Raw genomic sequence first — 27,688 nt, 5'->3', positions numbered from 1 at the left:
GTTAATTAGGAACTATGTGGTAAAGGAGAGGAGCAATTCCAGCACGCTGTCCTTGATTTCCACATGCACACATATACAAAATAAAGGGTTTCTGTTTGTTTATTTGCTTGTTTTAAAAGGCTCCCATGGTAAAGTCACAACTGAAAAAGCTTAAGGACCTGACTTTGGATTCCTAACACCCTGCGACCCTACCCCTGGGAAGGCAGAGAGACAGGGACTGTCGAGATGATTCAGCTGGGACAGAAGCATGTCACCAAGCCTGATGACCTGAGCTAGATCACCGGAACCTACCTGGTAGAGAGAAAGAACCAACTCCTACAGGTTGTCCTCTGAGCTCCAAACATCATGGCATGTACACATTCATAAACAGTTATAACACATAAACACAAATGTAAAAATTAAAACAATCAAGGCAGATATCTGACATAAGACCTCTGCCTTCCTATGTGTACATAACCACGTGAATTGTACATACACATGAAAAAAAACCCTGTAATGACCATGATGGTACTAAGGGTATACTTGGTGGCAGATTCATGGAGTAAAACATGTTTAACATGGAAGAGGCCCTGGGTGCCAGTCCTCAGCACCACATAGGCACACAAAAGGTATGGCATGGATTTGCAGTCCTAGCTCTACAAAAGGCAGAGGCAGGAAGAATACTCGGACCCAGGTATTCAAGAGCAGTCTAGAGAACACATAAAAGAAGACACACTGAGATCCTATACAGACAGTACAGGAGATGACACAAACGTGACTTGACAGTTACGTTAGCTTGGATGGCAAGGGAGGCCTAATGAGAAAGTAACGTTTAGTAAAATGTACAAGGCAAGAACTCAATCACACGAAAGTCGGGACAAGGCTTTCCACAAAGAAACAGCAAAAGAAGACAGGCTACGGATACGACAGGATAGTGATACGGAGAGACGCAAGGGCAAGACAGATTTACAGTGAAAAGCTCTGGGAGCGTCTGCAGGCAGAGAACAGGAAGATCCGATACAAGGCTGAAGAAAGAAGAGCACACGTTTTCTGGAGGCAGTAGCAGGAACCACACCTGTGCTGTGCTGTGGAGAGCAGACGGGGGTGGGGTGGGAGAACAGGAGGAGACAGGCCAACCAGGAACCCTGGCGGAGGACAGCAAGAATGGAGCTGCAGAGGCCCGGCACCGGCGGGGCCAGAGCTAGGTTCTAAAGCAGGTAACGGGTGGGAATGAGCACGCAGCTGTGGCAGCCCTTTAAGTTTTAACAGCTATTTGAAGTCCGTGTGGAAAAAGAGACCATTTCTAGAAAGAGAGACGTGAAAATCACTAACATATTATAGGATATTTAAACGACTTACAGTATCTGAAATGAACCTAATTGTAATAAGCCACCTGGAAATTTTCATTAAATATGGCTCCCATTTTCCAGAGAACAAAGTCTGGAACAGAGCTTAGGATTTATACTTTTGAGGAGAGTCGGAACTAATTGAGTTAAATGGGGAGACATGTTAATTCTCTCCACTCAGTGTGCTGGGTATGGAAGAACATGCCTATAATCCCTGAGCATGGGAAACTGATGCAGGAGACCTGTGAGTTTGAATTCACCCTAGGCTAGACAGTGAGTTTAAGACTAGCCTATGCTACATGTGAACCCAGCTCAGAATTAAATACATGAAAAAGAAAGAGTCACTGTGCTTGTGCTCACAGGAGCACAGAAGGCAGCACTTATGTTCAGGATGCTATAAGCACTAAACTAGAATATATGTACAGCACCCGAGATACAGCAAGAATTCAACAAGCATTAGAGCAACTTACACTTCCATTAGCGCTTGAAGGGTTCTTGGTGAGGCAGTTTGGTAGAGATAACATGGGCCCTGTAATCAGACAAACCTGGGTTCAAAGCCTAGCCCTTACACTTAACTTCTGTCTGACCTTGGACAAGTTACTTCTCTTGAGTCTCCTGTCTTCATTCTGCTCCACTGTGGTAAGAGTAAATAGAATCATGTGCATGGGTTTAGGGTTAAATAGGTTGTGTGACAGTCATATGTAACTCTAAATAGCAGTAAAGACAAAAATATACAGTGACATGGAAAAACCTCAAAAGAAGCAAACATAGCACTACATTCAAATAGTTCAAGAGCAGGAAAAGTGAACTAATACGTTGCTGACAAATAAAATGCTATAAAATACGGTGTCCAGTCTAGCAGCACAGTTCCGTGGGAGCTGAGCCTAGATGGACCCAAGCTCAAGGCCTGCCTGAGCCGAATGCAAGTTCAACTGTAGTCTGGGAAACCTACTGAGATCTTGTTTCAAAATAAAAATTACAAATGGTTAGGCTATACCTCAGGGTAGAGTACTTGTCCAGTGAGCAAGGGGCCTGGGAAAAACAACTGCAGCAAAACTGAGAAAACTAAAGAACAAATTACAAAGTTCTAAATAATGGATGTCTCTAGAGGAGAGAAGGGAAAATACAACAATTAAGGGCACCTAACAACTACTGGTTATCTTGGTGGACAGAGAGACTTTATTCAAAAAATATTAACTGACACATTTCAGAAGTGACAAAATTTTGTAGTAATTAAAAAGATTGAATAATATTTAGGAGTAACCTTATACACTCCTTAACTTTACAAACGTACAAGCTTAAGGAACTCACCTAAATTTAATAAGAGAGTTAAGAAACAAACTGTGCCCACTGGTCTCAGGGTTGAAGCCATCTTAAACCGTACTGCATAAGTAAGTTATATTACGGTGAGTGAAATGGAATTTGCAAGCTCACTTACCACTCTGGTAGTACTTGGAATCATGTGTCCATCTGAAGCCAGTGCACAGACCAAAGTCAGTCAATTTAATATGACCATCACGGTCAATCAAAATGTTATCAGGCTTAATATCTCTATGAATAAAACCCATTTTGTGAACACTTTCAACTGCACAGGTAAGCTCTGCTATGTAGAATCGTGCCAGCTTCTCTGGAAAGATGCCCATTCTAATCAATAGGCTCATCATGTCACCCCCAGGAATGTAGTCCATCACAAAGTACAAATTGTCCTTGTCCTGGAACGAATAGTACAAGCGGACCACCCACTCATTGTCAGCTTCTGCCAGAATGTCTCTCTCCGCTTTAACATGAGCCACTTGATTTCGGAGCAGAACATCTTTCTTTCGCAGAGTTTTTGTTGCATACAAAGCTTTAGTATCGACTTTTCTTGCTAGACACACTTCACCAAATGCTCCTATTCCTAATGTCTTTATCTTCACAAACATTGACTTGTCCATTTTAGCCCTTTTAAGACGAATATAGTTAGACTCTTTCTGGCAAAGCATCTTTCTCATTTGATCCTGGGCATCTTGAGATAATCCAACCTAGGTAAACAAACTAGAGGTTAAATAAGAAAATTATATTGAATAGTAAGACACAGCTTAAAAGAACAAGTCAGGCATATTTTTTAAAGTTAAATGCATAATGATTTTTAATAAAGCATGTTAGAACTCTAGGACGTATTTCAGAGAAAAGTTAATGATCAAAGTCAAGCTGTAGAGACAGTGAACAAATGCACAGGTGAGGGGTCTATATACACGCTCTGCCGTGGAGAGCAAGAGTAAGAGGCTGTCAACAGTCAGGCGTCTACCCCTCTCTAAAGCACTCCGGGAAGAGCGTCCCAACACACACGAAAACGTGTCTGTCAACATGCACTCTCAGCTCCCTCCATGCATATTCCCAGTTCACAGGGATAGAATGCCTTCACTAAATCCTTTCTTTAGAATGTGTAGGCCTCAGATATTTTCCCCCTGATTTTATCTTTTACAGAGGAAAATTCTTTCACTCCAGGTACAATCATTCTTAAAGACAAAATGAAAGAAAAAAGAAGAAAGGAAGGAAGCAAGCAAGCAAAGAATGAAAGAACAGTGAGAAAGAAAGAAAACTAACAATTGGTTCAGCTGGTAAAGGCACCCATGGCCAAGTCTGACTCTCCCAGTTTGATTCCTAGGACCCACATGGGGGACAGAACCAACTCCTTCCTTTGACCTCTACATGTTCTCAGAGGGTGGGTGGGTGGAGGCAGAAAAAGGTCATGGTAATCTTCTTTTTCTTTCTTAGAGCACAGCATAAAGATGAGACTCCGAGAAGTCCATCTCTAACAAGGGACAATGTGCTTCTTATCTTTTAGATATTCCAAAATAGTTTTTAAAGTTATTGTGAATAAGGGCATTATCAAACAACAGATAAACACAAAGGTCAACTTCTAAGCATCGACAGGATTCCTGAACTTAGAAGACAGGGGGTTTCTTTGGCTAATAAAGAATTCACTAAGGCTCACAGGAAAAGTCTTAGAAAAGTAGAGTCTGGTTTTAGAAATGCAACTCATTTCAATCCAGCACTCGCATGCTTCTGTTAGGGTGTGCATCTCCATGCAGTCTTTTCCGAGTGGCGGCATGCCAGACCCAGTACAGAACTCTCTCTTACAATCTTACTTGCCTACACAGTAATGGAGACTAGAAGTCAGCAAAGCTTCCAACACCATGAAAGTTTAAGTCAGCTATTAGTGAAAGTGAAGAGGAAAAGGGAAAAATAAACTAAGAAAATACATAGACAGACTTTAGTAAGAAACTCTAAGAACAATACGAGTAAGAGAATTTATGGCATTTCTCACTTAACATAATTGTTTATAGTAAGGAAACAGTGCATTGAACTATAAAGTGAGACATGAAATGATCATTTTCTAGCTCTTTCATCCTGAGAAGCAGAATCTTCTTATAATTTAAGTGGTATATGTAGAAGGATTCAAAGCTCTGCATCCTGAGCATATAATATACCCAGGGTGTGATGGCTCTACCATCACCTACCAAAGACATCTACATGGGCGCAGAGTGCACACCAGTCTGAAGCGCTCAGTGCTCTGATCTCCTTCAAACAATTTTGGCATGATTTATTCAAATATAATTAGAAGAGGAAAATAGCTGCAAAGTGAGGATTTTGACACCTTGTTTAATTTTATTTATTTTTTTCTGAGACAGGGTTTCTCAGAAAACCCTGTGTAACAGTCTTGGCTGTCGTGGAATGTCACTTTGTAGACCAGGCTACCCTCGAACTCACAGAGATCCACATGCCCCTGTTTAGCTTTTGTCTGTGTGTGTGTGCTCTTGAAAGCACCTTGCTATGTAGCTGAGGTTGCCTTGGAAGTAAGATTGTAGACCACTGGCCTCTGCCTCCTGAGTATTGGGATTAAAGGTGTGTGCCACCATGCACGGTGATTTTGACACTTTCTAATAATGTGTATGTAAAGAATAAATTCTCAACTAAAAGCAATGTTTTTTATATGTATCAAAAGATAACTCAGATATTTCTAGCTGATTTTGTATGCTATAAAGTAATGTGTAAAACCTAGAAATTACCAGAAAGTGGTGGTGCCCACCACTTTAATCCCAGCATTCAAGAGGCAGAGGCAGGTAGATCTCTGTGAGTTCAAGGGCATCCTGGTCTACAGAGCTGGGACTACACAGTGAAACCCTGTCTTGAAAAATCAAACAAACAAACAAAAACAACCAAAACCAAAGTCAAACCAAACCACAAACCACAAAAAAAAAACCCAAAAACCAAAACCCTAGAAATTAACCCTTGTTCCAATTCCCATATCCCATACTTTAATATAAAGCATGTAATTTAAAGTCATATAGGAATTTTAGTAGATGAAATACTTAATAAGTCACTGGAATGCTATAATTAAAAATTCTCACAAAGTTTACTGGAATTATTGCCAACACATTAAATTTTGCTACAAGAATACTGAAGCGTAGTATTTTAAAATACCAAGAAAAGATCTGATCAAGTATGCAAATAGTTTTAAAAGTTTTACCCGCATCATTTCATTTTCTAATTGCTTTTTCCGATGCAGACGCTGCTGATGAGATTTCAGGACATTTTCTACATGTTGCTCCATAAAGAATTTAAAAGCCTGAGGGGAGTAACTCTGAATTCGAGACTCTCTGCGTTCTTCATCTTTCTTGTTTTTCCTAACAGTGATAGGTGAAGTTGTAATCTGTTTCTTTTCTTTATCCCCACAGTCAACACTGTCCAAACTTTTCTCAGCGTCCTCTTCCTTTGGTAAGCTAGGCTGATCGTCTTTGCAGGGTTTATTTACTGACTCATAGGGAGGAACAGATGGGGTTTGGTGTAGCAAATGTTTTGGATAAGGTGGTGGTGGACCTTGATAGCTTGGAGCTTCAGGAACAGGTGAGATGACAGGCACATTCGAAGCTGCACCATCAGAGAAAGGGCTAGGCTGAACAGGCTGGACAGGCTGAACTGGCTGCGGCATCCAAGAAGGATGGGTAGGGGCTAATGCCGTCTGCAGCTCTGGTTTCAGAACGCGCATGCTTTTCACGGGCTGTTGAATAGGAGCTGGTGTGATCGCAGTGACGGTAGTGGCTGAAGGCTGAGAATTAGCAGAGTGACTTGTTCTGCTTCCTAATGGGTTATTAAAAGAATTTGACCTCACTGGTATGTTAGGTTGCCATGTAGGAATGTCATGCCCACTGCTTGGGGACGACTGGACAGGAGCAGAAGATGACTGGGGCCATGTTGTCTGCAGTCCAGGGACATTAATATTATACAGCTCCATGTTGTGGCTGTTCCTGTTGGGCACCATCATCGACTGAGGAAGGTTTCCATTTGCATATGATGGAGGAGCAGCAGAACCCCCTGTCTGTAAAGCGGAAGGGCTCTGTCCATTAGATGGGGTAAGAGGATATGGAGGTGGTGGCTGCCGTGTCACAGCACCAGCAGGGACAACATTTTGGTGCATGATAAAATCAGTCTGGCCACCACCATTCTGAGCTCCAGGTCTCCCTGGAGGAAAGTTAAATTTGTTAGTATTTTGCATGATGATTGGTTGTCTGCCAACTGGAACAGAATTAATGCCTCTCTGTCCCTGGTTGGGAGGATTCATGGGAGAAGTGTTGAGAGATGGTGGTGGGTAGCCCTCCTGCCATGCTCCAGGTGGAACAGGAGAGATTCTGGAGATTACGTATTCCATGCTCCCAGAATAGCGCTTTGTCTGAGAGTTTGGCTCCCATGAAGGAGGAGGTGGAGTTGTGCCTCGTGGAGGGGGAGTCTGGCCTCTTGGAGGTGGTGGAGGAGTAACACTCCTAACTTGAGGAGGTGGTGGGGGGTTCACTCTCTGTCCATTGCTTGGGTGAGCTTGAGCAAATGCTGCAATGCCAGATCCAGACAGAGGTCTTCCTACATCTGCCTGTGAATTGGGGCTTTCAGAACGATAGACCACATTTTCTCCTAGAGGTGGGCCGTGTCTCTGAGGAACTAAAGACTCTTTAGAACCTTTCCAGCTTTGTTTGCGGTTAATTGATTGTTGCACATTTCCTATGATTATAAAAAGAGAGAAGTCATGTTTTTAACATCTCATTTTAAAATAATGTTTTCTCAGCTGGGTGCATTGGCGCACACCTGTAATCCCAGCACTCAGGGAGGCAGAGGTGCAGAGAGGGACAGAGGGGCAGAGGGGCAGAGGCAGAGAGGCAGATCTCTGTGGGTTAGAAGACAGCTTGGTCTACAAAGCAAGTCCAGGACAGAGAAACCCTGTCTCAAAAAACAAAACAAACAAACCAAGTCTCGGAACTCTGATCCTACGATTCGGCTGCTAACAATGTGCTCTTGGGCTGGAGAATGGTGCAGCGGTAGAGAGCGCCTGTTGCTTTTGCGGGGCAGTTCCCAGGACCCACAAGGCAGCTCACAGTGGTAACGCCAGCTCCCGAGAGCCAGTACAGTCTTTTCAACTTCACAGGCACTAGACAGATGGGTCCACATACATACATGTATGGAAAAACATTCACAACACAAAGTCATGGAAGTGGCCCACAGTAGTTTGTCAATTATTTCAAGGTCTTGTTTGCCATGTAGCCCAGGCTGGTTTTGAATCCTTGAGCCTCCTACTTTAGACTTCCACGTGCTGGTAAAAGAATACCACCCCAGCCCAGATCTAAGAGAGCAGAATTTATTCCATCAACCCCTCTCCAATCAGGTGAAGCAATTTATAGGTTAGCTTGATTTAGCCCCAACCCTCAAAGGTTATAAAATAACATTTCAGCAAGTTGTTTTACTTAAAACTGTACTTTTTACATCTGACTTATTCTGTGTTTGTGAGTGGAGGTCCATGTGCCGGGGCGAGCATATTCGCACCAGAGAGCAACTCAAGGGAGCTGCTCTCTCCTGCTGCATAGGTCACAGTGGTCAAACTCAGTTCCTCAGTTTGCTGGCAAGTCTTCACCCAGTGAACTGTCCAAACAGCCCTTATTTTACTTTTTTATTTTTATTTTTTGATGGGGAGAAGTCAGGGAGGAATGCTTTTGAGACATCCAGGATGACCTGGAATTTAAAATGCATATATCAAGTTTGAGGCTAGCCAAGGCTATAGAGACCTTGTCTTTCTATTTTTTTAAACTTATTTTTATTATTAATCTTATCTTCAAATTTTCTTTTTATTAATTTATTTTTATTTTTTGAGACGGAGTTTCTCTCTGTGTAGCCCTGACTGTCCTGGAACTCATTCTGTAGACCAGGATGCTCTCGAACTCAGAGATCTGCCTATCTCTGCTTTCCAATTTGGGGGTTAAAGGCTTGTACCACCACTGCCCAGTTATTTTAAACAAAATTTTTAATTATGTGTATGTGTCTGTGCACCTAAGCCCAGGAGTCCTTGGCCGTCAGAAGTTATCAAATCCCCTGAGCTAGAGCTGTAAGCCACCTGACTTGGGTACTGGAATACAAACTTGGGTCCTCTGCAAAAAAGCAGTACACATTCCCTTCAGGTTTTTGTTTGCTTTTGTTTTTTTTTTTAAATCTTGATGTGGCTACTTTGGATAAAATTGGCCTCCATAGGCTCATTGGGAGTGGCACTATTTGTTGGAGAAAGTGTGTCACTGGGGGCGGACTTTGAGGTTTCAGAAGCTCAAACCAGACCCAGTGGCTCTTTCTCTCTTCCTGCTGCCTGCCAATCCAGATGTGGAATTCTAGCCTCACATCATATCTCCAGCATCACATCTGCCTGTGTGCTCCATGCTTCCCAGCAAGACAATTATGGACTAAACCTCTGAACCTGTAATCCAGGCCTATTAAAGGTTACCGTGGTCATGGAGTCTCTTTACAGCAATAAAACCCTAGCTAAGATACTTGACATGTTTATTTCTTTGTTATTTCCCCAAAGTACACATTTTTAACCACTAAGCCATCTCTCCAGCCTGGAGACCTTGTCTCAAAACAACAATAAAAAAAATTTTTAGAGAGATTAGGTTTTATTGGTGTTCTTTTTTTTTTTTTTTTTCAAAACAAAACAAAAACCTGGGTTCCAAATTAAGTTTCTGTTTTTACTTTCAATTCCTGTAAAAACAACAACAACAACAACAAAAAACCAAACAACTAGTTCTTCTGAAGTGATTTCTACTTGGGGGACATATTTACACTCTCTCACCTGATACACCCTTCCTCTCTTCCTCTCCTTTTTCTCCTCCCAAATACTAGGGCCTGAACCCAGGGATCCTTCCCCCTTTTCTTTCTTTCTTTCTTTCTTTCTTTCTTTCTTTCTTTCTTTCTTTCTTTCTTTCTTTCTTTCTTTCTTTCTTTTTTTTTGTGTTTGTTTGTTTTGTATTTTGAGACAGGGTCCAACCTTGATTTGCAGCAATCCTGCCTCTGCTTCTTGAGTGCTAGGATTACAGGCATGAGCCATCATGTTCAGTTTCAATTTGTCATTCATCCACAATTCTGGCATTTGGTCTACCCTAAGAAGTGTAATCATTATGTAGTTTTTACAACTAGATGGATGAATATCCACTGCTTTCATCTCAGCTTCATCAACTCCTGTTCTTTATAAAATTATTAAACTGATGCACACCTTTAATCCAAGTACTTTAGAAGAGGAGGCAGGTGATCTCAAGTTCAAGGCCTACCTAGTCTGCATAAGAGTTCCAGACCAGCTAGAGCTACATAGTGAGACCCTGTGTCTCAATAATTCATGATTAACTGAAAATTGAAGAAACCTGAGATCTTCCCCCGCAGACAGTTTTGATTTGTACTGTTCTCATCAATGCCTTCATTCTGTCCTAACAAAAAATGTCTCTGAGAGTTGTTTGCACTTTTGCTCCTCAGTCAGTTCTACCTGTAATTATGGTCCCATGAATGGACAGCAATGAATTACTCAGGTTTTATGGGTCAAATTGTACCCTGTTCCAAAATCACTATGCTAAAGTCCTAATGCTGCTTCCTGTGCCTGACTGTGACACATTGAATTCTGCTAGTAAGGTTAAATGAAATTCTTACGGTAGGCTCCAGGCGACATTACCTGTCTTCTCTGAGAGGAAATCTGAAGCTGTGGTAATGACTCATGCCTGTAACCCAGCACTTGGGAAGTTAGAAGCTACTGCCAACTCAGAGCAATCTGTGCTATAATGAGTTCTGGCCCAGCCTGAGGACACAGCAAGATTCTGTCTCAAAACAAATGAACAAGAAAGCAAAATCAAAACAATCCCCCCCCCACACACACACAAGAACCCACTTCTTAGGAAGTTTTTCTCTGACCTTGATCTTCAACATTTTGTTTTTTCAGACAGGTTTCCTATGTAGCCTAGGCTGGCCTCAAGCTGAGTTGCTGGGATTATACATGTGACCTACCACACCCAGCTCTGATCTTCCTGCTTGAAGGCAAAAACCTCTTTCCTGTAATTCTTCCCCCTTTACTCACACAACTATAATGCCGTATGTATTGTGACTGTCTGGGCTGATACTATAGTTCTACATGCTCAACTAACAGGGAAGGTCTCAAACAGTGGCTAATCAAAGACTGTTGAACGAAAGGAAAAATGAAAAAAACCCTCTTGTAGGTCTATGGCAAAGAGAAACACAACTGAAAACAACCAGTAAAGACAACATATATTTACTAGTATGTACAGGCTGCAAATTCAATTCCCAACACCAAAAACCAAACTACAAACCCCACAAAAAACATTACACAGGCTGAGGAGTTGTAACAGCACCCATGTAAAAGGTGGGTGATGCACAGGAGCCTAAACTCTAAGCACTGAGGAGATGGAAATAAAGGATCCCTAGGGAATGCTGGCCAGGCAGTCTAGTGAAATCTGTGGACTCAAAGTTTAGGAAGAGGTTTTGTCTCAAAATATAAGGTGAAGAACACGTTAGAAAGACACCTGACATCCACCTCTGGTCTCTGGCAGGCAAACACATGTGAGACTACACATGACCACAAATATATACTTATACACACACATACACACACCAAGACAAAGTCATTAAACCAGTGCTCAAAGCAATGTGAATGAAAGTGAGATAGGATAGGGCACGATGGTGCATGTCTTTCATTCCAACACCAGAAGGCTGAGATAGGTATGCTGGCATAATGTTTTTGTGGACTATGCACAGTTTTACCCTTGTTCATACAAATGCTGATTTCTCTAACCCACTATTTGGTTTCAGTCTGGACACGGCTACCCTGGAATGCCCATATGCCGTTTTCTTAAGATTTAAACCTTCTCTTTATTAAATGTTATGATACTAATCTTAGCTGTCAACTTGACCATATCTGGAATCAACTAAAACCCAAGCACCTGGGCACATCTGTGAGGGATTTTCTTGACTGTATCATTTGAGGTATGAAGACTCACCTTCAATCTGGGCCACATCTCCCGATGGCAGCCCATATAATAGGACATGGAAGAAGGTGAAGAGTTTAAGTTAGCCTGGGTATAACTCCATTTTGAAATAAAGAGCCTTCTTGACTGGGAGCGGAATTCAGGTACCAGGAAATATCACAGAGTGTACACTTGGCAGAAAACAAAGTTAACTCTCCTAGCAACAGCTTCCAGGAAATATCACAGAATAAATACTTCATAGAAAATTGAGACAATCTCCCTGGCAATAATCAATGAGAATCGGGGGGCTGGAGAGATAGCTCAGTGGTTAAGCATACTGTCTGCTCTTCCAAAGGATTTAGGTTCAATTCCCAGCACCCACATGGCAGTTCACAACTGTCTGTAACGCCAATTCCAAGGGACCTAATTCTTTCATACTAATGCATGTAAAATAAAATTAAATAAAAAAATATTAAAAGAAAATCAATGAGAATCGGTTGGGAATTGGGTGGGAAAACTCTCCCCAATGTTTCAGATATAGTTCAGAAGAACAGCAAGTGTGATTGTATGCCTTAGGTAATTGTGATTCAGAGAAGGTCACCTTGCCCTCTAACTTTTACCTAATCCTGTAACATCAAGGCCTGTGCCCCCTCTTGTTTGCTGTCATGGAAACATGTGCCCCCCTGCTTGCTGTCATGGAAACCCTCTGCTCACAGACTTTCCCTTTAAAAACCCTGCTCACTCAGGGTGCGGGGTCCCACTTCTCTACTGTTGTGTCAGGGAGACTTGGGTGCCGAGTTCAATCGCTCTTGTAATAAAGCTCTCTTGCCAGTGCATCGAGTCGTCTCCTGGTAGTCTCTTAGGGTCCTGTGATCCTGGCATTACAAAGGAAGCTTTTGGCTTTTGCCTGCTTAAACTCACTCTTCTTGGCAAATTCAACTCTTGTGGCTGAGACATTTCTTTGCTGGCATTAGAACCTACTTCTTTGGGATTCCAACAGAAAAGTAGATTGAACAACTGCTGGACCCTTGGCCTTTCAATCAGGAGAGACAGCAATTGTTGGACTAACCAGATCATATCTTGTAAGTCACTGTAATTAATAAACTCCCTTGGTTGGGGGTGGCTACAGAGATGGCTCAAAGGATAAGACTACTTGCTGTTCTTGCAGAGGACATAGGTTCAGTTCCTAGTACCCACAGGGTTGGTAGTTCACAATCACCCCTGAGTCCAGACCTCAATGGGCACCAGGAATGCATGTGGTATACACACACACACACACACACACACACACACACACACACACACAATAAATTTAAAAAATAAGTAAAACTTAAATGTACCCCTTTCATTTCTATCAGTTCTTTTCCTCCAGAGAACCTTGACTAATGTAGATGCTAACAGCGGTGTCTTACAGTCTGTCTCACCACCCCCTCACCCCTGCCTTTCTTCTTTCCTTTCCTTCCTTCCTGTTTTTTTCCTTTGTTTGAGACAGGGCCTTCTGTAGTCCAAGCTGATTTTGAATTCACTATGTAGCTGTGTCTGGCCTTGGATTCTGATTCTCCAGCTTCCATCTCCCAAATGCTGATATTGTGGGGGTGTGCCGTCATGCCTGGCAATGTCAGCAATTTCTAAGACCAGAGATCTTGACATATTCAGGTGTTTTACACTATATCTTAGAGAGAGAGAGAGAGAGAGAAGGAAAAAAATGATGAATCACCTGGTTTCATGCTGGCATTAAAAGGTCTGGCAGCTGCTGCAGCCATCTGTTCTCGACGAGGATCTTGGTAACTCATTTTACTAATGAATTCAACAGCTGCTTCTATGCTTCTGTTATTAGTTTTCTGAAGAGCTTGAATAATCATGTCCTATTACAAAATTTTAAAAAGAAACATAATTTGAATATAATTAGCAAAAAGAAAGAAAGTAGTAAGCACAAGAGAAGTTCTTAGCTATGAAAGACAGTGCTCCAAACCTAATGATTTCTTTCTCATTTCTTTTGTGTGCATGTGTGCCTATGTGTGTACAAGAATGCCAAGGTGAAGCCGGGTGTGGTGGCACACACACTCCCAGCACTCAGAGGCAGAGGCAGGTGAATCTTTGTGAGTTCAAAGCCTTCCTAGTCTACAAAGTCCAGGACAGTCAAGGTTACACAGAGAAACCCTGTCACAAAAAAAACAAACCAAAAAAGAATGCCGAGTGTGGCGATCAGAGGGCAACTTGCAGGAAGCCGTTCTCTCTTCATTATTCAAGGATCTTAGGGACAAGCTCAGGTCACGAGGCATGTCAGCATGCAACTTACCTACTGAGCCAACTAGCCAGTCTCCAAACCCTATTATTAGCGTCTTCACTGTAATTACTAGAAATAAATCTCAAACTACTGAAGAAAGAAAACAAACCTTCACAGCTCAGCAATGTTAGTATTTTCATCTTTATGCAGCACACCCGCTGCTTCCTTCTAATGTTAACTTTTTTGGAGTAAAAACAGTAATGTGGCTTTGATTACTTTTTACTCTTACATAAACAATGATTATATTTCAAAAACCAATAAAAATACTGGAAATGCTCAGCAGATAAATGTGCTTGCCAAGCAGGCCTGGAAACCTGAATTCAATCTCTAGAACCCATATAAAGATGAAAGGAGAGAATTGAATCCATAAGGTTCTCTGACCTCTAACTGTGTGTCAGAGCACATGCCTGCTCCCATGTCATGCACACACCCAAACAATAAAAAAGAAATTAAAAAAACTTTAAAACTCTAGAAATGATTTTTTCTGTGTCATTAAAGCATTTGATTAAGTACCTTTGCCAGTATGTCTAACAGTAAAGGAATTCCTTACTAGTTTTTATTCTCTTACGAGGTAACATTTGCCAAGCACAGTGTGAAAGCCTTTAATCCCAGCACTCTTTCTGAGGACCTGAGCATGATTCTCAATGCCTGTATCAGATAGCTCACAACCACCTATAAATTCAGTTCCAAGAAATCCAATGCCCTTTTCTGGCCTGAGACGATACCTGCATTCATGAACACAAATGCATTCAGACACACAAATGCAACTAATTTAAAATAATAACAAGATGGGCAGTGGTGGCACATACCTTTAATCCCAGTACACAAGACAGAGTGGAAGGCAGCTTTCTAAGTTACAGGCCAGCCTGGTCTATAGAGTGAGTTCCAGGACAGCCATAGGTACACACAGAAACCCTGTCTCAAAAAAACCCAAGCCAAGCAACTAGCCAACAACCAAACAACAAAATCTTTAAATAAATAAATAAACATAAAACAAAACAAAACAGAACAAAACAACCCTGTTCCTTGTACTCCCAGTGAGGCAGAGGAAGAGGCAGAGGCAGGTTATTTTCTAAGTATGAAGTCAGCCTGGTCTACATAGCAAATTCAAGACCAGTCAGAACTACAAAGTGAATTCCTGTCTTAAGGAAAGAAAGAAAAAGAATGGGGTTGGGATAGTGGCTAAACCAAGGACTCAGTGGTGAAGAGCACTGACTTCTAGAAAATGCGGGCTGGTTCAGTTGTCTGTAACTCCAATCTCAGCGGATTTCATGCCCCTTCTGGCCTTCCCAGGCATTTCATGCATGTGGTACATAGACATATATGTAGGCAAAACCCATACACATAAAATAATAAAAATTTTAAAATTACATTTACATTTCAAAGAAGTATATTACAGGGACACAAATTCAGGATAAATGAAAGAAAAATAATGAGACTAGTTGTGATGAAGAATTTTAGATTAGATACTAGCTGAAACAAATACATGTTTTGTTGTAATTTAAAATTTTTAATGATTTATTTATTTCTATTTTACGTATACTGGTGTTTTGCTTGCATGTGTCTGTGTTAGGGTGTTAGAGCCCTTGGAACTGGAGTTATGGACAGTTGTGAGCTGCCATGTGGGTACTGGGAATTGAACCCAGGTCCTCTAAAGAGCATCCAGTGCTCTTAAACATTGAGCCATCTCTCCAAGCCCCTGTTGTTGTTGTTACTATTATTATTATTATTAAAATGTTTGTATGTCTACGTATCACATGAGTGCCTGGTGCGGCAGAAGACAGAAGAGACTGTCAGATTCCCTGGAACTGGAGTTACAGATGGTTGTAAACCACCATGTGAGTGCGGAGAATCAAACACGGGTTGTCTGGAAGAGCAGCCAGTGCATTTAAGCGCTTTACTATCTCTCCTGCCCCAAGACATCTGGAATCAGACTGATCCAGGGTTGAGTTCCAGCAGCTCCACTTCAGAATTGTGAGCATTTTCTAAGGATTTAACTTTTCAGATTGCTTCCTTCCCAAGTGTAACACGTCTACAGACTGACTCCAGAGTTAACTAAGAAAGCATGCAAAGCACCTAAGTGCAATGCCTGGGCTTCTGATGTTGGCAGACTCTTGAAATTATAAACATCACCAATACACTAACACGTGGAAAGCACGGTAGGTACACTCTTCAAGAGGGAGGCAGCTACTTGTCCCAAAATATTTAGTATTTCAAGTGACAATGAAAAATAAATTAGAAAGATGCTGAATGAGCAGACTACTGAAAATGCTTTTTCCTTGTAGACTGACTAGCAATGACCCTGAGCTAACCAGACAGGTGGCCGGAACCTGTTGCCCACTTTGACCAACCTCTCTTGGAAAGGGTACTGAGTTTCACTTTTGTACTGGAACTGGGCCTACAGCCCGATTTGTGCTAGACAAGCATTCTATCACTGAGGTGTTCCCAGTCCTCTTTCTACTTTTCTTTCTGGAGTGTGTGAGTTGGGGGAACAGCATTTCACTCTGTAGCCCAGGCTGGCCTTGGACTTGTGATCATCTTGCCTCAGCCTTCCAAGGTGCAAGGGTTATAGGCATTACATTATTGATCTTTGGGGAGAATAAGGGTTTCTGGAATAAGTCTGTTATTTAATTTATGTACTGGTCCTTGCCACTTGATGCCTAGGCATTAGAAACTGTATCTACACTACAGCAAACTGCAACCAAGTAAAATCCAAGAGACTCATGAGAGTTCCAGGTTGACACCTTCAAGAGGCCAAGCCAATGATATAAGGATTTAAAACAAACCAGTCTTGCAAAAAATATTTATTTATTTTGTGTATATAGGAGTTTGGCTTGCATGTCCATATATGCACCAGGATATGCCTGGTGCCCATCTCCATGATACCAGAAGAAGGTATCAGATCCCCTGGAACTGGAGTTACAGACCACTGAGGGCCATCTAGGGTGCTGGAAATTGAACCCAGATCCTCTGGAAGAGCAGCTAGTTCTTCTCTAACTGAGCTATCGCTCCAGTCCTGAATCATTGGGTTTTTGTTAAAAGCAATCAAACTCAGTCTCTAACTGAGACAAGGTACACTGTGATCATGTTTATGCCAATCAGATTTTGAAAATTTGTAATAAGATACAAAGAATTCACTTACTTTAAATGCAAATTTAATTTAAAAACTGGTTAAATCAAGCAAACTGTAACCATGCTACTAGCCATCATATGCCACATTAGCTGGCAAAACAAATGGCACCCTTTATTGTTCATCAATATTGTGGGAATCATACTTTTGTTAAATATTCTAGAATTTTAGCTTTGGTTTTGGTGATTATTACCCTGGCTTTTGTTTGTTTGTGACAGGATCTCAAGCAGCCAACAGTAGCCTTAAATGGGATGCAAAACTTAGGATGGGCTTGATCACCCCACTTCTAACACCTAAGCACTGTAATCACAAGGCATATAATATCACACAGCCAGTTCTATTACACTAGTTGAAAAAACCAGAACTTTGCTATGGTTTAAAATATGTTCACATATGTAACAATGTCAACACAGTGTTCACTACTTAAAACGGAGTATTAGTACCGATGTGAAAAAGAACCCTCTAAAAAAATAAAAAAATAAAAAAATTAAGCCCTGGGTGTGGTGGTGTACGCCTTTGATCCTACAGCTTGGAAGGCAGAGACAGGAGGCTCTCCGTCAGTTCAAGGCCAGCCTGGTCCATAAAGCAAGTTCCAGGGCTACACAGAGAAGTCCTGTCTTGAAAAATCAAAAACAAAACCAAACAAAACAAAAAACAAGCCACAAAAGCACATAACTATGCTTTCATTTTCATGTTAAAAAAAAATACACTTCAGTAATTATATATTTGTATCCCCGAAAAAAGGCCTCAATATTACTTAACATTTATTCTGGTGAAGAACTTAACCTTGAAATGTTAAATGTGAACTTTTAATCCAACAGTTACCAGAAGCATTCTTAGAAATACACAGAAAGGTCAGAAAGGTCGCGCATAGCTGGCATGCACCTGCAATCTCGTCACCTGGGAAGCCAGAAGTGATGAATTTGAGGTGAGGCTGGACTAGACAAAGTTCCACAGTCACCTGAACCACACAACAGAACCCTGTCTCCAAACAACAAGAATAAAATGAAAGAACAAGCAACTAAACTGTGCTGGCTAGTTTCATGTCAACCTGACATAAGCTAGAGTCATCTGGAAGATGGAGGACCTCAACTGACAAAAGCTCCTACCAGACGAGCCTGTGTGCAAGTCCAAGCAGCATTTTCTCAATTGGTGAATGATGTAAGAGGGCCTAGCTCACTGTGGGTGGCACCACTTTGATCAGGTCGTCCTGGGTGCTCTAAGAAAGCAAGCTGGGGGCTGGAGAGACAGTTCAGAGGTTAAGAGCACTAGCTGCTCTTCCAAAGGTTCTGAGTTCAATTCCCAGCCAGCACATGGTGGCTCACAATCATCTATAGTGAGATCTGGTGCCCTCTTCTGGTGCACAGGCACACATGCAGGCAGAACACTGTATATAATAAAAGGTAAATAAATAAATTAAGAAAAAAAAAAGCTGAGAAAGCTGAGGAACAAGTCAGTAAGCAGCACTCTTCCCCAGCTTCTGCCCTGATTCCTGCCTCCAGGTTCCTGTCCTGAGTTCCTGCTTTGGCTTTCTCAGACAGACTTAAAATTTTAAGGTTAAATAAGTCCCTTTCTCCCCAAGTTGCTTTTAGTAATGATGTTTTATCACTGCAAAAGAAACCCTAACTAAAACAGAAAGTTGGTACCAGGTTCATATGGGATATTGTTATGACAAGACCTGACCATGTTTCTGGGAGGACTGTGGAATGGAATTCTGGGTGAGAAAAGCTCATTAGAACCTATAAACTGCTGTGGGAACCTGAAAGATAATGCTGGGACTAAACCAAACCAAAACCAAACCAAAACAAAAAGAGCTATGATTAAGAAGAGACCAGTATCACTGAGCTAAAGTATTCTGGTAATTGTTTCCTCAGGGTAAGTCCACAGAAGCTGTGGTCCAGAAGTAGCCAAGGCTTTACCTTGTGCCAGCAGCCACACTCAGCAATGTGTAAGTTTCCCAGATGGTACTGGTTTTGAAGGCACGAAGGAGTGATGGAGAGCAGCTGAGGCTTTGCAGTGTGAGAGGCCAGTGGTGAGTGTGTAGCCTCAGCTGAAGTAGAGCCCCAAGATTTGAAGAGATCATGGAGATAAGTTGAAGGCTAGCACCAAGTGGAGGGTCAGAGTCTCTGAAAAGAGCCCTAGTCTGGTAGGGGCAGCCCAGCTGTGTCAGTGCAGACGACACCAGTACAATGGGATGACTGCCAAGGACAGCAGTTGCTCTAGAGTGGAGCCAGCCTGAACCTAGGGCACAAGCTGCACGTGGTATAGATGACACAGCCAGAAAAGTGCCCTGCCAAGGCCCCAGGCGCCCAGAGTACCGTGAGTGCATCCCAATGTTAAGCACTGAACTTATTTTCATACCGCTGAGCTTTGGTTCTGTTTTGATCTCACTGTAACTCTGCCCTGGATCTTTCTGAAATAAAAAGTAGGTAAAACTTATTTTATAAGAGCCCACAGTTATCCCAGAACTTAAAATGCTCCTAACTCAATGTTCCTAGTGCTAGCATTAGCCAGCATGGCCTATGACTCTTAATTCTTCACCATTAGTCACATTTTATATAGCCGATTGTTAAAATTAATTTGTTTTATGTATATGAGTATTTGCCTTTGTGTATGTGTCTGCTTGAGGAAGCCAGAAGGGTGTAAGGAGTCCCCTGAACTGGAGCTGTAGATGGCTGCAAGCCTCCACGTGGGTGCTGGGACTAGAACTCGAGTACTCTGCAAGTGCAGCCGGTGCTCTTAACCTGTGAGCCATCTCTCCAGCCTGTTCACAGCCAATTTTTAATCTAAAATAATTTCTGCCCCTAAAATAGTCAGCCACAAAGTACGGTGTTGTGAGAAACAAATCTTATTAATAATCTGGATAAAATGTGATGAACTGTGTTATGAAGAGGTCTCACAGGAGCTCTGAAGTACACGGTAAAGACTTGGTTTGTTAGTCTGAACTAACTTTTAATAGTTTGGGGATTTAAAACTGGGCGGAAAGATAGGACTATACAGCTTGGTTACTGTATCTCTCCCCCTATGGCAAATCTAGACTTCATATCCTTGGAGCTGTCACTTTTCCAGCATCAACTAAGACTACAATGTTATATTTCAAAGGGTCCCCTGGCCCTGTCTTCACTTGTGACTTTGAACTGTACCTCCACTCTGGTTTCATGACCTCACCTATAGAAATTCCAGGATTTAGGACTAACAGAGAAGAAACTAAAGAAATAACAATCATTTTGTTATACTAATTAGTAGGGTTGTAAATACAGCATTCTTTATTAATGGAACACATAAATCTGTATGCACAGTTGAGTCTTCTCAAAGGAATACTTCTGTATGAGCTCTCCTGAAAGGTGTTTGTCTCAAAGGACAAGAAGAACCATTTGGGTGTTTTGTCTATAAAAGTTCTTACCTCTTGCTCGGCTCCCACCGCTTCCGCAGTGCGGGGTGTGGGCCCAAGCTGCAGCTTGTAATTTGTAATAAAAAGATCCTCATGTGGTTTGCAACGGAAAAAAAAGTTCTTACCTCAGCTGAGCAGTGGTGGCATACAGCTTTAATCCCAGCACTCGGGAGGCAGATGCAGGCAGATCTCTGTGAGTTTGAGGCCAGCCTGGTCTACAAAGTGAGTCCAGTAGAGCCAGAGAAACCCTGTTTCAAAAAACAAACAAAGTTCCTACCTCATCAAAGCCAGCAGCCTGCAAATCCTGAAACATCTGTGGATTAACTTCTGAGGGGCTCCGGGAAGAACTTGTTTCATTTGCGAATGGTAGTAGTGAGTTTCGAATCTCTTGCAAGGCTTTATGATGTGTGCCGAATTTGGGTGGATTTCTCACTTGCCTGGGATCTTCAGTTGACATCTTGCTTAGGTTCTGCTCAGCCTTCACGGCATCAGATGGCTTAGATAAATTCCTAAGGGATTCTCGGATTTCCTGCAGCATTTGTCGGCTGCTGCCAGGGTAGTTACTGGCAGGAAAGGTCTTAGGCCTCATCTGTCTGTACCCTTCTGGCTTTTCACCCCTCTTCATGAAAGCATCTGTATGTGGCCTCCTGAAAGGCACTTCTTCAGGAGCTAAGCCACAGACTCAGAGCTTCCTTCTGAGCAAAGGTGAAAGGGGATGTTCCCAGGAATGTTAAAATCCTTTATGACTGAAGTAATTAACCTGAGAAAGACAATATACAAACATTATAGTGATTAATAAGGCAGTTCCTTGTATTAGGGGAAAACCCCACTGCTATGGGAGTTGACAGCTCCCAGCTGAAACCCAAACTCCATCAAGTAGTACCGTAGGATCGAGATAAGTTACTTCACCTTTCTGTGCTATTTCCTAGTTTCTAAAGTGGATTTACACTATTTCTAACTAGAGTACTTGTGATGAAAAAATAAATCTTAAGATTACTTTAGTAAGTATATAAAGCATATACAAATGTACAGATTGGTACATGACCTTAAGCAAACTCCCCCTCCAATTTTAAATCTTGAAAATTAGACTTCAGTATAAGATTTATTTAGAAGAATATTAGTGCTTTTGAAAGGTTTTATATTACTTTTTCAGACGATTCAAACCCGTGTTTGGGTTTACACCCCAAACTGCAAGATGTGAATACATGGATCTATATCCTGGGAGTGAACCTCAGCCTGGCCATAAGCGCCCTTCCCTGAAGAACCATCTCACTGGCTCTCCAATTGTTTTCAATAAAATGCATTACAGCAGAGGTTACATTCACAGTAATTTCTGTCTTCCTGGGAAGCTCCAACAAAAGCCCTTTAAAAGGGGCCACATGTCTGTTTTGGACTAAGGCAGTTGTAAGTTTGGGTGCTTTCCTTGCTTCAAGGATATTAACAGGCTCATTTTGAACTAGTGGGATTATAATATGGAGGGATAGTGGCTCTCTAAATCACTGCATCGAGTTCCTCTTGATTTCCATTGGACAGAAACCTCCATTGGATTAAACCATCAATACTTTCTTATTTTTATTTCTAAAATGCAGGATTGTTACAGCTGGAATACAGACATGTCCCAGAGACTTTAGGAAGTGCACCCTAAATGAAGGAAGCAGGGCACTGGAGGAACATCCTATGCTTTACCCCAGGTCCCTTTCTGTCCTCCTTACTGACTGTCATGTGCAGTGTTCTGCCAGGCATCCCTGCAACCTCCAAAACTGAGAACCATAATGTACTTTCCCCTTAACTTGTCTGAAGTCAAAGAGGGGCCAGCCAGATGTCTCAGCAGGTAAAGCTGCTTGTTACCAAGCTTGATTGCCTGGGTTTGATCACTAGGACCCACTATGCAATCCACGAGACAATCAATTCCACAAAGTTGTCCTCAGACCTTCACGCATGTGCCATGGTGTGTGCAAATCCGTACACATACACATACATAAACTAAATAAAAACATTTTACCTCTACTTATAATAATTTCTGGGCCCTTTTGCTAAGATCAAGTATAATATCTGTTCTTATTGTTATAACATTTGATTCTTCCTCTGAGAACAATTTATTAGACATATTTTTGGAGCTGGAATATGGAACTGGTGTTCGAATACCACCCTGATACTGCAGTACCTACAGGAAATTACCCCTTTAGGGGACTTTAAGACTCTCGTTCTAGAAACAGTGAGGACTCACTTTGTGGCTAGCTCTCTTGAGGTCTTACTTTCTATGCTGGAAGAGCATTTATGCTTTGTAAGTAACCAAGTGTTTTATACTCAATAAGCTGTTTTTCCACACAAATACAAAAGCCTACTTGTATAAAAATATTCCTAAATTGTTTTTTTAATCTAACAAAAAAACTATAATCAAAGAAGGAGGGGGGGTCATTGCTCTGACCGTATGGTTCAGAAGACTTTGGAATTTAAATTTATTTTTAGAAAACTTTGGGAATGTGGGCTAGAGAGGTAGCGGAGTGATGTGGATGAAGTCTCAGTGGCAATGTCGGTGGAGGGGCAAAACCCAGAACAGTTGTCAGGTGTGGTGGTGCAGCACTTGGGAGGAAGAAGCAGGCTAAGCTCTGTGGGTTCAAGGCCAGCCTGGTCTACGAAGAGAGTTCCAGCATAGCCAGGACCATTATACACAAACCCTTTCTCAAAAAACAACAGTAGGAGAACACAAGCAGGCAAGGCTGTGCTCATGAGATTTCAGGCTGGAACAGGAACTCAACTGAGAACTGAATTAAAGGTCATTGTGCTGCATTCTGGCCAAGAACATGTCCTGAGAAATTTCCATTAGGCTGAATTTAAGGGGGATGGATTAATTAAAGAAGAAGGTTCCACAAGAGTTCAGACTATGGCTTGGTTATTGCTGGCTGCCTTGGCCAAACTTAGTAGAAAAAAAAAATGAGAAAAGAAGCAGAAGAGAAAATATGAGAAAAAAAAATTAGTTTGGCCAGAAAAGAAGTTTTAGACAAGGTTATTAAGAGTTGGCAGTGGACTATCAGTGGACTTGGAGAGGGGCATGCATGAAGAAGGGAGAGGGAGGGTGGGGTCGGGAGGGGAGAAGGGAGGGGCTTATGGGGGGATACAAAGTAAATAAAGTGTAATTAATAAAATAAATAAATAAATAAAAAGAGTTGGCAGTATGGCTGGAGAGATGACTCAGAGGTTAGGAGCACTGACTGTTCTTCCAAAGGTCCTGAGTTCAATTCCCAGCAACCACATGGTAGCTCACAGCCATCTGAAATAAGATGCAGGTGTACATGCAGGCAGAATAATGTATATATAATAAATAAATTAAAAAAAAAAGAGTTGGCATTAAAATTAGTGAGCCAGGTAGTGGTGACCCATGCCTTTAATCCCAGAACCTGTGAGGCAGAGGCAGGTAGATCTCTGGTCTACAGAGCAAGTGCCAAGGCTACACAGAGAAACTCTGTCTTGGGGAAAAGACAGAGAGAGACAGAGACAGAGAGAGAGAGCGCAAATGAAACCACAGGGCTAGAAATATATCTCAGCGGTTAAGAGCACTGACCACTATTCAAAGGATCAGGGTTCAATTCCCAGCATCCACTTGCCAGCTCATACCACCTGTAATTCTGGTCCAGGGTATCAACTACCCACTTCTGGCCTCTGCTAGCAACAGATGCAAGTGGTACACAGACATACATAGCAGCAAAACACCCATACACGTGAGGAATAAAGAAAAGAAAAAGAAATCTCTGCTTTGGATCAGGATAGTAAGAAGACGCTTTAAGGGCATCTCAGATTTGGCAAGACTTCACCTGTCACAGGCTCAGTAAAAGAAGGAGTAAACTCATCTGATTTCCATCAAGAAGACAGCACCTGGGGTGACCTGCTTTCAGGGAGCTGCTTAGAAAGTTATGTGGGTAGGAGTCGTTTTAGTGTCTCAGTCACTCAGGCACTCACAGGCCAATGGAGCCATGCGCAGGATGGCCCAGCTAGGAGGTGAGTTTGTAGAGGCCTTTGCAGCATTCAATTCAAATTTCATGTTACAGGGTTCTTTAAAAGGAAAGCCCGGAATACTAGGTAATGTGTAACTGTGCCAGAGTTCTTGCAGACAGCCTAAGAAAGAACAGTGCAAGAAACTGTTGAGGTAGACACCTAAAATACAATGGGAATCCCAGGACGTTGGAATATAGAATATATGTCAAGGGCCCAGGAATCTTCTGAGACTGATACTCCAACCAAGGACCATGCATAGAGATAACCTAGAACCCCTGCACAGATGTAGCCCATGGTAGTTCAGTATCCAAGTGGGTTCCATAGTAATGGGAACAAGGACTGTCTCTGACCTGAACTGATTGGCCTACTCTCTGATCACCTCCCCTGACCGGGGAGCAGAGGAAGGCAATGCAGCCACTCCTGATGAGACTTGATAGACTAGGATCGGAAGGAAGGGGAGGAAAACCTCCCTTATCAGTGTGGACTGAGGGAGGGAGAGAGAGGGTGGGGTTGGGAGGGGAGGAGGCAGCTACAGGGGGGATACAAAATGAATAAAGTATAATTAATAAAAATTAAAAAAATAAAATAAAATGTGTGTCACTGTGAATTAGACATATAAAATTTGCTTTTTTATTTTTCTAGGGCTCACAATTATGAATTTTCCTTGAGTCTCAAGGAAACTTAAAGGTTTTTTTTGTTTTTGTTATTTTTTATTTTTCTAAGACAAGGTTTCTCTGTATAGCTCTGGTTGTCCTGAAACTTGCTCTGTAGATCAGGCTGGCCTCAAACTCAGAGCCCTGCTTGCCTCTGTCTCCTGAGTGCTGGGATTAAAGGCGTGCACCACCAACACTTGTTTTTACAAGGTTGGAATTACTGACACTATGGACACACTTGGGGGAAAAAAACTGACAGCATTTTGAAATGACCACAGCCTTTGGAGGCTGGTGTGGGGAACGGCTCTAGAGGCTTACTCATCAAAGCTTATGTGCCCTGCTGGTAACCCTATTTTTGGGAGGTTCAAACACTTTAGGCAGCAGAGCCTAGTTGGAAGAAGTCAGTCACCTAGTTTTGTCATAATGGCTGTATCTTGTTCCAATCCCCTCTCTGTCTCTATCTCTCTGCTTCCCAGCTGTCATGATGTGAGATGTGCTGTAACCTCATCATGATGGACTAAGACCTCTGAAACCCTAAGCCATAATGTATCTCAACTCTTCTGTTTATCTGAAGTATGCTATCAGCGACGAAAGTGTTACTCAACTATTAGTAAAAAGTGGAAAACAAAGACTGCCCAGATAAAAGCAAGCAAAGACTACTGAAAACTTGCCATAAGAAGAGTCAGTCAGTACCACTGTAGAGAGATAAAAGGGCAAGCAGGAAGGAGAAATGGTATAATGGAAAGAAAAGAAATCTAGGTTGTTGGAGGTTGGCCTGGTGTGGTGTATTCTAATGTTAATTACTGGCCCCCAAGATCTTGTCCCTGCGCAGAAGAGGACATTCTCACCTACACCCATCCTTGTGTAAATCTGCCTAAGTCATTATTCCGGATTGGTTGATTAAACAGCCTATATCTGGGCAGTGTAGAATGGGGTAGGCATGGCTAAGGTTCCAAGGACACAGAGAGGAAGAGAGGAAGGACCCCAAAAACAACATGAACTGAAATGGCCAAGATAAAGAATACAAGCAAGTACCATGGGGTTATGTATGAAAGGTAGTCCAGATGAGGAATGGTTAAGGCAGATGGCATTGGATGGGGGCTGGGAGATGGATGGTAAGGTTATTGAGACAGTGTAAGTGAAATATCTGCCCGGCCCAAGGTGAATAAGGCAAAATTACAAATCTAACAGGTGCCTGTGTCTATTATTTGTGGTGGCGGGTTAAATAATGCCACTGTGATAATCTTAGGGCTAATAAATAGCATTATATAGCTCCAAACACTCATTTTTTTATCTACTACAACAGAGTTGGAAAGATGGCTATGGTTAAGAGGATTTGCTGCTCTTTCAGAGGACCTGGGTTCAGATACCACAACCATCTCTAATGCCAATTCCAGGGGGTCCTCCCGATGACACCCTCTCCTGGGCACTAGGCATGTACATATTATGCAAGAAAACCACTCATACACATGAAATAAATCTTTTTCTTTTAAACCCAAGAAGACTTTAGGTAAACTCTAACTGCAGGTCATTAGCAAGGGGAAAAGGCAGGCAGGCTGGATAAAAGGAAGCATCTTGTGTGACTTGTTTGAGGGACATACCTGACTTTTAAAACTGGTCCTGAATAAGAACTAGGCACAAAAGTAGAGAAGCTAAGACATGCATGGTGGCTCACCCCATTGAACTTCCAGCTACAGTGGTTAGAATTCTAGTATTCTATATGATCCTGCCATTGTTATTTGTGTATTTATTCTCTGATTATAAAGTAATGCTAGGGCTCAAGAGATGGCTCTGAGGTTAAGAGCACTAGCTGCTCTTCTAAAGGCCCTGAGTTCAATTCCCAGCAACCACTCGGTAGCTCACAACTCTGTAATGAGATATGGTGCCACCTTCTGGGTATGCAGGTGAACATGCAGGCAAAACACTACACTACACATAATAACTAAATAAATCTTAAAAGAATAAATAAAAGTAATGCTGGAGGCTAGAAAAATGAAGAACTGTTTCAGAGTGACAAAATATTCAAACTATGGTTTGGTGCCAGGCATGTAACTTCAGTGGCTGAGAGGCTGAAGCAGTATTACCAGTTTTGGTCCAGCCTGGCCTACATAACTCCTTGTCAGAAACAAAATATCTGTTCCCTGTAATAGCTAACAATGATAAAGAACCTTACCTTACAGTCCAATGGAAAGATTTAGAAGAGACTCTTGATTCTTGGAAGATTATACTGACTACTATTGGTTAATTGATAATGTACACTCATGTGCCATATATTGATCTTTCACTAACAAAAGGCAGTATAGAAGACAGTTGTCCCAAGCTAAAAAATTCCCTATCACCAGATAATGACATATCACAGCACACCACTCCCATGCCTGTGGTGATGATGTAAACAAACTACTGTGCTGACAGCTGTACAAAATGACGGCACTTACAATTATGTTCAGTATGTAATACTTGACAATGAAGATAACAGACCGTGTTACTGGGCTACGGACTTACTTGTTATGCTCATCTTTACAGTATACTTACTGGTAGGAGTGAGTAAAGTCATGAGTGGCTATGTGTTGTTGACATAGGCACTGCCATGTGATGGATC

The 27,688-nt window shown here is 41.9% G+C and overlaps 1 protein-coding gene and 1 pseudogene across 1 annotated transcript in view; one reads left to right on the top strand and one right to left on the bottom strand.

The window, feature by feature from the left end:
- Nucleotides 1-27,688, bottom strand: part of Lats1 (large tumor suppressor kinase 1) — a 39,536-nt gene that overhangs the window by 6,344 nt on the left and 5,504 nt on the right. The window contains exons 2-5 of the mRNA XM_021663693.2: nucleotides 20,721-21,203; nucleotides 13,353-13,500; nucleotides 5,839-7,361; nucleotides 2,764-3,346 (exon numbers count right to left, since the gene is read on the bottom strand). Coding sequence (XP_021519368.1) covers nucleotides 2,764-3,346; nucleotides 5,839-7,361; nucleotides 13,353-13,500; nucleotides 20,721-21,068 — 2,602 coding nt within the window. The 5' untranslated portion in view covers nucleotides 21,069-21,203. The remainder of the gene's footprint in view (nucleotides 1-2,763; nucleotides 3,347-5,838; nucleotides 7,362-13,352; nucleotides 13,501-20,720; nucleotides 21,204-27,688) is intronic.
- Nucleotides 22,457-22,626, top strand: LOC132649604 (U2 spliceosomal RNA; annotated as a pseudogene).

This window comes from Meriones unguiculatus, chromosome 20 (genome assembly GCF_030254825.1).
Source record: "Meriones unguiculatus strain TT.TT164.6M chromosome 20, Bangor_MerUng_6.1, whole genome shotgun sequence".
In the NCBI taxonomy this organism is placed as follows: domain Eukaryota; kingdom Metazoa; phylum Chordata; class Mammalia; order Rodentia; family Muridae; genus Meriones; species Meriones unguiculatus.
This window is presented reverse-complemented; position numbering and strand designations above follow the sequence as displayed.